Source organism: Schistocerca americana, chromosome X (genome assembly GCF_021461395.2).
Source record: "Schistocerca americana isolate TAMUIC-IGC-003095 chromosome X, iqSchAmer2.1, whole genome shotgun sequence".
In the NCBI taxonomy this organism is placed as follows: Eukaryota; Metazoa; Arthropoda; class Insecta; order Orthoptera; family Acrididae; genus Schistocerca; species Schistocerca americana.
The window spans coordinates 295,297,992-295,310,380 of record NC_060130.1 but is presented as its reverse complement, the minus strand read 5'-3'; the positions used below and the strand labels follow the sequence as shown (position 1 = coordinate 295,310,380).

Sequence of the window (12,389 nt, the reverse complement as noted above, 5' to 3'; positions counted from 1 at the left end):
ACAAAGTGACGATCCAGCCGCCAGCACGACTGCCCTTCCCATGTGACATTTTTTCAGCGACTGCCGGGGCAGCGGAGGCCGAAAGCTTAAGTATCTGCTATACAGATAACATCTTACCCTCACTCTGAGCATGTTTCCATATTGTTGTAATTGCAGAATGTTAGGGAGATGATGCATTTCTCCTCTGTAGTGGAGTATACTTTGTGATGAACACTGGTGACATGTTAAAACTGTGTCGGATTGTGATCTGAAACCAGATCCACGCTTTTCGTAGTTAGATGTACACAGGATGGCTTTGGAATTTTAGTAATTAGTTAAAGTTTCAAATATTTTTCAGGTGAGGTTTACTTTCTCGTTGCTATCAAACAATACGAGCACACATCGTTAACTGAGCCATAGCTTCGACTTGCCACTAGAGTTTGGAGGACGAGGAGAGACGGAAGTGGCAATCTGAAGCCTTGTGACAACGGTGAGGCTTTTTCAGGTCGTACAATTCGTGACTAAGTATTCACGAAAGACTAAAGTGGCACAGAGCTTTCACTTATAACATACACTATGTGATCAAAAGTATCCTGACACCTGGCTGAAAATAGCTTCGTGGCATCCTCCATCGGTAATGCTGGAATTCAATACGGTGTTGGCCGATCATTAGCCTTGATAACAGCTTCCACTCTCATAGGCATACGTTCAATCAGGTGCTGGAAGGATTATTGGGAAATGGCAACGCATTCTTCACGGACTGCTGCACTGAGGAGCGATGCCGATGTCGGTCGGTGAGGCCTGGCACGAAGTCGCCGTTCTAAAACATTCCAAAGCTGTTCTATACGATTTAGGTCAGGACTCTGTGTAGGCCAGTCCATTACAGGGATGTTATTGTCGTGTAGCCACTCCGCCACAGGCCGTGCATTATGAACAGGTGCTCGATCGTGTTGAAAGATGCAGTCGTCATCCCAGAATTGCTCTTCAACAGTGGGAATCAAGAAGGTGCTTAAAACATGAATGTAAGCCTGTGCTGTAATAGTGCCACGCAAAACAACAAGGGGTGCAAGCCCCTCCATGGAAAGCACGACCACACTATAACACCACCGCCTCCGAATTTTACTGTTGGCACTACATACGCTGGCAGATGACGTTTACCGGGCATTCGACATACCCACACCCTGCCATCGGATCGCTACATTGTGTACCGTGATTCGTCACTCCACACAACGCTTTAACACTGTTCAAACGTCCAATGTTTACGCTCCAAGCGAGGCGTCGTTTGGCATTTACCGGCCTGATGTGTGGCTTACGAGCAGCCGCTCTACCATGAAATCCAAGTTTTCTCACCTCCCGTTTAAGTGTCATATTACTTGCAGTGGATCCTGATCAGTTTGGAATTCCTGTGTGATGGTCTGGATAGATGTCTGCCTATTACACGTTACAACCCTCTTCAACTGTCGGCTGTCTCTGTCAGTCGACAGACGAGGTCGGTCTGTACGCTTTTGTGCTGTACGTGTCCCTTCACGTTTCCACTTCACTATAACATTGGAAACAGGGGACCTAGGGGATATTTAGGAGTGTGGAAATCTCGCGTATAGACGCATGACACAATTGACACGCAATCATCTGAGCACGTTCCCAGTCCGTGAGTTCCACGGAGCGCCCCATTCTGCTCTGTCACGATGTCTAGTGACTACTGAGATCGCTGATATGGAGTACTTCCCAGTAGGTGGCAGCACAATGCACGTAGTATGGGATACGTATGTTTTTAGTGGTGTCCAGATACCTTTGACCACATAGTGTACGTTCTTACGACATACTGATGGTTTGTTAATTAGATGAAAGGCATTCAATTTATTCTGCCCTATATACTAACAGTTCGTGAATTGACCGGTTGAAGGCTTTCAATGCATATGAAATCCAAGCAGTTTATTTGGTGAAGTTCATATAGAATGTTGTTGGTAAAGACAAAACCTAACAGCCTACCTTGTGCGAACATAAGAGAAGATAAAGTCTGAAGCTAGGAATACGATTTTACCTGTATAATTTCGGAACAGATCAACGTGCGAAGTATGGATTATTGAGGGGCTCTGGAGAAACAGGTAAATCGAGCTGTATGCTATTTCTGTGTCTCATCGTCTATAGTGAGGTGAGACTACTGCCTGTTTCAGACAGTAGGAAATGCACTAAAAGTCACTGAATTATTAAAAAGCGAAGAAGGCAACCTATTCATATCAGGGCAAAATTATAATATTTCACTTGACACATCGTTGAAAATAAATCTGATAATATTTTTGGAGTCCAAATAATCTTCTGATTTTGGCTGTCATGTGTAATTTAAATGTAAAATCATCTGGTGAAGAATAGTGAGCACACCTGAATCTCTTGCGGCAGAGTAAGCAGTGTTATAATCTCGTTGCCGTGTTTTTCGCAAAAAAGAGTCGGAATTCACTGAATGTGGTGGTCATTGATAGATTTGTGTTTCCATTTGTCTCACTGACAAAAGAGTGAATCATAGCCACTTGACATCAGTTATCATTCAATTTTGTTTACTACATAATAAATTCATTGTTATTTTTCACCTTCAGAGCTACACTGGAATATACATAGTTTCTGTATTCTTTATGACACAATTTTGGAATTTGTTGAACCTTTTCTTGGTGACATTTCTCCGTTGAATAGGGCTGTTTCTGTGATTGAAATAAAATCCTCTCATTCTGGTGCATAATTATTTTGTTTTAAGGTTTTACTCAATTTTTTTTTTGTATTTGTGTTGAATTTCACTGTTCAAGAAAATGTTAACTTTATGGTGCAGTAATGGCATAAAAAGTGTGAACTTTCTTATCTACAGTGACTGTATGACACATCCATTATTTCATGTGCGATCTAATTATTTGGTTCAAATAATTAGAATATTATCTTTCACATAATATTTGTTTCACATTACTTGTAATATATATGAATCGATTTATTGTTAAGGCTATTAATATAAACAATTTATCTTATCACATATTTTGCATCATTGTAAGCTATTAAATCCAGAAACAGTTTATTAAAAGTTCCCTTAATAGTTCTTTTTGTCCTAATGAGGTTCTGCAATAAGGTATTAAAAGATCGATACCATCTCTCCATGTGATCTCTGTACAAGTACAGAACTGATGTTACTATAATTCTTTATTTTTGTCTGATGTGTTTTATTAATGGAGTTGCTCATTAATCAGCGAAAAATTTAAATTATTCCTCTTAGAAGCCCCTGTCATTCTTAGGTCACAAAGAATTTCAAAATATTTATTGAGTATATCATTCATAAAAATTAAAGTTTCCATAATGGCTCTGCTTTTTGTATAAACAGCTATTCTTCATTTCATGTTATTACTTGTGCAGTAACACATAACCTATTTCCCTTAAGAAAAAATTAGTCCACAACACATATGGACATACAGGTGGAAAGACTGTGACAATTTGTTATTACTTAAAGAAACGTAAATACTTAATATCTAATGTTTGAAATTTGTACATTTGATTAATCTTCTTACTTTTAAAATTTGATGCGGTCGTTGTTTTATGAAGATATTACTGGTCTTCTATTTCAGTATGAGTTTTTATATTTAATTATGTATTTGTCAAATAATTGTCGCAGTAATTTTAGCTGTGCCTGCTGTATTGTAAAATATATATATTTTTTATTTGAGAATGACATCTATTTAAAAAAATATTCATACATTTTGAAGCTGCATTCATTTTTCACTCCATAATGAACTACACTTAGAAAATGTTTCTCATGTAACAATCCTTTGGCATTTGTTCCAATTATTTTTAATAACTGATTAATTTCTAGAATGGGATGTAATTTTTTATTCAGACGAACAGTAGAATAGTTGGAATATGAATGTAATATACTGTTAACATGCCCATCTTAACAAAATGAAATATAGCAAGAACTCCACTGACAATACACTTTCAGCTAGTTTATAACATTGATCGAGTTATCTGATGACTGTGAAACACAATTTTTATCAAAGTTAATCGCTATTTTAGATTTGGCTTTGAGAGAAATATGGCAGTAGCAAAACAGAATTTTGTATTAATATATAGTTTTAAACAATGTTTCATTGTATTTTGAAAGGGAGATACTTCTCACTTGTCATGTACCCCCTTTACTTTCATTGCAGTACTGCACTTTGTCCCATTAGAAAAGAATATGCTGAAATATTTTGTTGGTCAAATTTGTCTTTAAGAAAATTTATTGGGAAAGAAGTTGCTATTGTCTTTTTAATGATGCTCATTATCATTTCTTTTTAATTTACACCAAGACTGACAAGATAGAACTACTCATAATGCAAAATGAATGCGATTCACTTTTACACGAATAAGTAAGGGAAAGATCACTATGTATATAGCACTTTTAATGTACTTCTTATCTGAAAAATGCCCTGTGTTTAATAGCTACCTGTTATCTTCCAAGAGTCGTAACTTTTGATTGAATGTAAAGAGAGGCATTAGGTAATTTCTGCGTGCTTCATTTCAACTATACTAAATCAAAAGCTTTAAAAAATACTTTGTTCAATATTTTCCATCCCATTTTATAAGATCATATGGTGAAATAAATTATTTTTTCTTGGTTCTAGTGTATTTCTCCCAATCTGAGAATACTTCACCAGTCAAATTTGCAGTTGTGTGGAGGAAAACTTTATATCAGCAAGATGTCAAACCGCATGTTAAACAGTGATTTGTGCTACATACGTAAATGTAATGTCTGTTCTGTGTGCTTCTTTATCCTTAATGTGATAGTGGCCACACTTGAACAAAGATAGCCATTTCTTGAAACGATCACTCATGGACGTGAGACAGTTGTGCAAAAATAATACTCGAGTATTAACTGAAAATGTAATAAGTGATCTTTAATCACATCTGTTTCAGATTTTTCGATTTACTTCTCTATATATCATACTCTGCTTCTCTCATCAGATGTACAAAAGCATGTTCAAGTATCTCACTTGTCAGCGAGGCTCCCCAGCACAACAGCGCCAGTAAAAACACCGAACATGTACGCAGATTGTGCAACAGCTCCCATCCATCGGCGGTCACAAACAAAATTCCACTGCAAACAATAATAAAAGGTCTTCAGGCATCTTATTGTGAACATGATATTTTTATGTACATTGAAAATTGACGAGAAATTAGTTATATACATCAGAAATGAAACCAAATCACAGGAAACAAACTCAACTGATTATGTGTCAAATTATTTCTCAGACTTTCTGAGTTTGTATTCCAAGAGTTTGTTTCTGGATTACTTTTTTCTTTTGTGATTGTGCAGATATTTATCAATTTCACTTTTCTGATCTCCTTATGCATAGAACGCAGTATTAAGTAATGTGGAAGAGAAAGATGCAACATACAGATTTATGGAAAGTCACAGTGGCATTACGTCCTTGATAATTTCACACATACGAAGCAATCTACGCCATAGTTAGAAAACACATTAAACGTACTTGAGGGGCCATGTGAATATCAATATTGTAAATAGTTCTTTGGATTCTATCTCAGGAACTTTACTGATCGAGCTTCTAGTCTCTGAGAAAGGGATATGGTGGAGTGTAAATTCTGTGATCGCAAGAAAATGTTTGCTTTTCACAGGCCTCAGTTCTTAAAAGACCTATTTACATTCTAAATTATAAAATTTAAATTCCTTATAAATGTTACTCTGCTTGGACTTGTTATAATGTTTTCTATGAGCGGATGTAGCGTTTCTGAAAGTCTAAATTTTCACTATCTGCTAACTTAGCGTCATAAAGATGCAGGTAATTTTGGCACAGCAGAAGTGTTAACGTTGAAGATATTAACCAGCAGCGTCATTTTTTAGGTGTTTTGAAGTTCATCAGTAAATATATTTCACAAAGTATACCGTTGCTACAGCAAGGAGATGTATGACAGTATATAGGTACGCCTGTTTTGAAATGCGGTCTTCATCACACAGTGTTTGAAACTCACTTGCTTAGGTGTGCTTGAAGTAATTTGCGGCACATCACCCAAATTGTGTCGTAATCTCAACAGTGGCAGTAGATGTGAAAAGAAAAGAAAAAGATAATAATAATAGGGAATTCGAATACCAATATAGTATTCATAATTTCACGCCTATGAGTCAAACTGTACCACAGATAAATAATGAGTAATTTTTCAGATCCGCTCGGTTTCGAATTATCGATTTAAAAAAAACTGATGGATTCCTCGAATTTTCAATACCCAGAGGCTATTTAGAACGATTGTTTGTTACGAGGGAAATATGTGAATTTCTGAGGCGGAGAGGAAGACGGGATTGTTTACGTAAAAAATGTACTTATTTTCTGATGATGTCCACTTTTATGAGGTCTCCTGGCCAGTGTTTTTCCAGTGAGTAGATTTCATTCCTGAAATGCGATTCTGGAGGATCTGAAAAAACATCTGTCTATGGCTTCCATAGCCTCATCATTGAACTTACAACGTTATCCATCCATAAATTTTGTTTTTGGAAATAGTTGGAACTCACAGACTGCAAGATCTCGTGAATATCGTCCAAGCTGCAGGAGTTTTCCTCAGGTGAGAGAATCTTTTGTTTAGTCGCCGAATCTGGTGTACGTCTCCTTCGTTTTGTTTTGACATCCAGTTGGTCGAGATGACTTGTGTATCATTCATCAGTTTTTGTTTTATCTCTGTAGGTAGAAAACAGGATATTTTACAGACCATAAAAAACTGATTATGTTCTTTCCGACTGATGAAACCAATTTAGCCATTTTTGGTACGGGGCTATTGACTTCCACTCACTGCTTTGATAACTGCTTCGTATATTGCATGAAGTGTTGGATCCACGTCCCATCCACAATAACAAATTGGTACTCACCATTATTTGGTGGTTTATTTATGAAAGGGTTCAAACATTGGTAACAAACAAGTTTTCGCAATTTCTTTTGGTCAGTATTCAACAAAAGCGGAACCCGTCTTGCACCAAGCTTTCTCGTCCATAATTTGGCACATAACGTTACTGCTTCTTCTGCTATGTCTACGGAGTTAGCTATGCCACGTTAAGCACTTTCTCAGTGTTTTCATATGTGGTTGCAGGTTTGAGACGTCTTTCACTTCTTCTTCAAAAGAAATACCGCAAGTTTTGAATTCAGTCATCCATTTCCTAACTATTAAAATGGAGAATTCGTTGGCGCTAAACAGTCCACAACAAAGTTTAATGACGACTCTATTTTCCAGTTAATCAGTTTGTGCGAATCACAAACAAGTGAATAACTTAAAATAGCAGTAGAAACTGAACTCTTTATAGATACAGTAAATACTTGATGAACGTTACAAAATATACCAAAATAACAAAAACAAAATTTCATTGCTAACAACACCATCTCTGCAGCTGGTGCCTCGTCCTCTTTCTCTACCGGTTCTTGCAGAACAGAGTCAGAACGTCTCATTCTGGTAACACATTAACTGCCAAAACTCCGTTGGCTCTTCTCTTGTGAACTGTCTATTGACAAGATTCTCCATATAATCTGATATGGAGACGTTCTTGGCTGCATGAGAACCGGAAGTGCATTGCGGAACGTCACATAGTTAGCAGATATTGATTCAAGACCACAGCTGTCATAATGAAATAGTATGTTGTGGAAATTCTATAATAATGTTTCCTGGAGCAGTTCCAAAGCCCTACGTTATTGCACAGTAATGCAAAATGCCTTACAGACAAGTTACCCATCGACGGCATTCCTGGTGCGACATGTTACCCTGGCGTGCAAGATCCACTGACCAATCACACACTCGACATGGTGGGGCCCGATGTGAAGGTTAAAGTCTGGTACTAGGGATCTGAAATGCTCGTTGCAGAAATACGGCACATTTCCTCAGCAATACGTCAAGCGCCTCTATGACGCAATGGGTGTTCGCCCCAATGTGCAGTGTCTCATTTTAACAGTTGGCCATATTTGTGGTGCAGATAATTTTATATTATTTGTATATACATATTTACGAAAAAAATAGATTTTATGATTTTACAATATTTTTATATCGCAAATAATATTTACAAAGAAACACGTGAAAATAATCATAAAGTAACAGAACATAAAACGGAGCCACTTTAATATTCGGCTGTCCATCAACGACCCAATAAATTTCTACTTTAAAAAGTTCTCAATATATTGTTTGACATTGTTTTAGTCTTAGAATCTCTTAAATGTTTATACCGGTACCTGTTCCTTAGCATTTTTCTGTTGTTTTTCGAGTGGGTAATGAGAAATTCTTCAGTTCTGTCTATACGGAAATTATCTATGCCATACTCTTCTTCTCAGAATGTCTCATTACTTCTCCATGAGCCTGAGCTACAGAGATTGCGAGATTATTTAAATAACTTTAGAGCAGCCAAAAGGCAGTCGCAGACGCACTGCGAAATCCTCATGTTTCATATCTCGGTGGAATATGATCGTCAATCTGACGCAAATTATTTGGTTCGACTTCTGTGCAAATACTCCTATAAAAGATTCAGGTACTTGCCTCTAGTCAAGTTCTGTCAGTAAATGTAAGTTCGCCTCCCCTAGTCGAAGATATAGATTACATATAATTACACCAGTTCCAATGTGGTTTATTGTGATGCGACTGTTTTACTTTGTAATATTTCGTCGATCAAGTGCCACTCACGCGCTCTGTCATCTGATTTATTACTTTCGTCCTTAAATGCATTTCCTACCAGTGAGGTTCTTTACTCGTGTAGTTCGGATCCATCGTACAACTAATCACATTAAATAGGTAATCTTTCCTTTCTTTCCACCCGGTGTAATCTTGACAAAAATGCATTGTCCTCTCTGAGGGTTGATTTTGGTGCCACTGTTCTGAAAAAATTACGCTGCTAACTTAAGCAATTGTACAAGGGGTTTCCCTTAACTTACGGCTGATGAGACATCTGTGTGTTTCACTAAGCTTCCCTTGCTGCCGCTGTTGTGAAAGTGAGAGGATTCTCTCTTCATTTCTGTACGAACGAATACATGATGATGATTTACGGCGGAGGGCGCTAAACAGAAAGGTCATCCGCGCCCGAGCGTATAGAGCCGATAGCGATGGAAAGAGATGTGTTGAAAACGAATCATATCCCTGAGCGAATCGCGCTTTTTATAGCAACAGGCCAGCAGCTGTCACTAATAGAAAGATATTGTTGGCGACAAGTATTACTGGGATGTAAAGAAGGTATTTGTTACAGTTTCAATGAGGGAACAAACGCTCGAGCCATTGGTAGCCGCATGTTTGTATATTATAACTTAATGCTACTTTAACGACAAAAAAGGAAATTTTTTCCTACAGTTCAAGCCAGATATAATTGAACGGTAAAAGTACCTGTCTGAAGATTTACTTCCTTTATGTCGTTACTTACTTGCTATCATGCCTGCTTTTTGTCTGCGGAATTTCGACGTTGATGTACTAGGTTGGCCAAATATTAAAGTAATGCACTGTATATCATCCTGAAAACCTGATATATGTAACGTAATTAAAACGAACATTCCAGTACAAAACAGTGTCGCTAAATTCTGATATGGAGTGTCCAGTTTTGTTCCCTGGCGAACGTGCCATAATCGTGAAGTCTGATTGCGTTACGCATGTTCTCGGGTCACTTTCCATACTAATGGCAATGGAATTAATTTCAAAATGGTTGCAATTCGGATGTAGTGTTAGGCTGATACTACTAAGTTTACAGAACTAGTATTAACCCTGAGAGATCTGAATTTTGGAGAATTGGAATTAAAAAAAAAAGAGCTACTTAGAGAATATGTATAAAGGAAATGCAGCAAATAAACCTTGCTTCGAAGCGGTAATGGCTCCTGGGTATAACGAACTGTTATCTAAGCTTCACTCGCAACTGGCGTGGGACGGAAAAATCTTCTCAACATGTCTCGTGCCACTGGACCTCAGACTGACTGATGGGTATGTTATTGGAGTCATTCAGGCGATATCACGTACATAAGGCTTTATGTCAGACATCTACCCCGGTTGAGCCCAGTGTCAAAAAACTAGCATGTTCCGTTAATCGGCTGCAGATACGCAGCACGCACAGCACTTCCGTAACCAGTATATGCTGCACAACGTTTGGGCATGGGCAGTCTGGATAATCAGGTTTGAATGCATGATGCTACTTGTACGGGTCATCACTCATTCCATGTGGGGTACAGAGGGCTTGCCCAAATGGTAGGTGACTGGTAAAGGACATGGAAATGTGATTTGAGTTTAACGTCTCATGGTAATCAAAGTCAATGGAAACGGAATGCTAGTTCAGTTATGGAGGTATCAGGGAAGGAAGCAGCCGTGACCTATTTAAAGATTCAGTCCATTGTTCGACTGAAATGACTTAGAGAATACACGCAAACGAGGTTATCTAGATTAGTAGATGGGTGAAAGTGTTTCCCTTACGGTAAGTCCCCTTCCCCCTCCACACCACCCCCCTACCCACCCCATGCCGCACGTGTTAGTTGTCCTAAAATTTGGTGTCAGGGAATGGCGATGATCGAAACTTGTGATGTAACGACTGTTTAGGATTCTCATGTACCAACATACTTCACTCATTGTCTAACTGTGTGACCAACAATGTCCGTTGCAAAACAATTTATTTACGATATTTACTGTTCTGTTAACAATGTGAAAGCCGAGCAAAGTACTTGATGATAAGGAGAAAGAAAACTGGGTCTCTTACATTGTTAAAGAGCTTGGGCTACATTGACTTGATAAGATAGCTGAGCTTGTCAGTCAATACAAGGGGCAAACCGAGGTAGCTGAGATTCACCAGTTGGAGAAGACTGAAGTCTATGAACATGGTTTCAAGCGATTCCAGAAATTTACAGAGGCAAATGTACGTCTAATATTGAGTACTTCTCAAATTGGCATATGATAACGTGACGTAACTTCAGCGTACGCACTGTGAACGGTTTTCACAAAAGATGAAGACTCGCCTACTCTTGACAACACTAGAATAGGGTCAAACTCAATACTCTAACACCAGCCTAAAAGGGAACCGCACTGTCTATGTCATTAGCTCTGGGATGCGAACTGCGTTGGGCGATAGGCAATACGAAATGCCTGACTGCGCTGTGGAGAGAGAAACATCCTGTGGGCAGCTAAGTCGCTAGAGGCTCTATTCAGCGGTTTCCTTCCTCGAGTTGTTTACATCGCAGTGTTTCCTCTGATTGCAGAGATTTTTAAATTTCCGGTCAATATCGGTTATTTGCACGCAGAATTAAAATTAATAGCTACGAAACTCTGAGCGAAAAACAGATTATTTCTCCTTACCATGCTCATTTCTCTAAATTATCATCTTCTATGTACAGTATTTGCGCTGTATCATCTTTATCTACTTTGGGAACGACAGAAGATCAATTATTAGTCATTCTTTGTAGGTAGAAGATTTATTCAAGATTTATCGTGGTCTAGTTAATACCACGTGTAGGAACATTGGCAGACAATAAACAGAATGGTTTAATGTAACTTAGTAAACGGTATTAGGGTGGACTTTAAAACACATCACCTATATTAGCTTAAGGCGCAATCGATAAACGATGCATACTCTGAAAGGTTATACCGACACCTAGAAAGAGCTAAGTTCCGTTTAAGTTCCCGCCGGGTTTCGTACGTCAGTCTATCCACGGCACAGTTTATTCTTTTATAGGAGGTTCTCGTTTGTTTACTTTTCAAAAACTTCTCTAAGCTGAGCCAAAATATGTACCTGTAGCCCACAGTATACGATGAACTAACAAAATCGACTAGACTACACCTCCATGCTGTACTTTGCGTGGAAAGTATCTAGTCGCCAAGAAGAGCGTTAGAATGGTTTCCATGTCCTCTTGCCACTTTACATAGACATATACTATCAAGCTACGGTATAGACGGACCTCATCTCTTTCTTGCAGCGTATAACACGGGCGTAGTGTCTCTACAGAGATAGCGAGCTCCTCAAATGCACTCTCTATCATCCATCCTGCTGAGGATAAGCTGTCCGACAGTCCATAATACATATTTTCTTAATTGTTATAGAACTAGAAACATGCGACTGCATCATTTCATCACTCACCTCTATTGCTTTGCTCGATTCGTAATACGTATTATCAAACACCCAAGAGTCACACTTGATTGATTGGTTCGTCGAGTGGTCTATTATACGGCAGGAATCGAGACCGTCCTTTCCACGCGGTATATGGAATGTCAGCTCACTTGTGTTCCAAGGAGCTACACTGTGATTCACGTCAACTCCGGGAATTGCACACCTGTCAAGAGAAACAAACACGTAAATTGTTGAAGGAATGTTAACTGCCATTTGTTACTGAAAGGAGAAACACAATTATTCTTATGAGAAATTACTGAGCAAATTAAGAATTAGACAGTCAAACGTTGTTCACTATGTT

At 38.4% G+C, this 12,389-nt stretch overlaps 1 protein-coding gene across 2 annotated transcripts in view; it reads right to left on the bottom strand.

Annotated features, from left to right (window-relative positions):
• LOC124555291 (organic cation transporter protein) overlaps window positions 1-12,389 on the bottom strand; it is a 656,605-nt gene that overhangs the window by 104,359 nt on the left and 539,857 nt on the right. For both annotated transcript variants that reach the window (XM_047129163.1, XM_047129164.1), the window contains exons 3-4: window positions 12,059-12,251; window positions 4,980-5,083 (exon numbers count right to left, since the gene is read on the bottom strand). In XM_047129163.1, coding sequence (XP_046985119.1) covers window positions 4,980-5,083; window positions 12,059-12,251 — 297 coding nt within the window. The remainder of the gene's footprint in view (window positions 1-4,979; window positions 5,084-12,058; window positions 12,252-12,389) is intronic.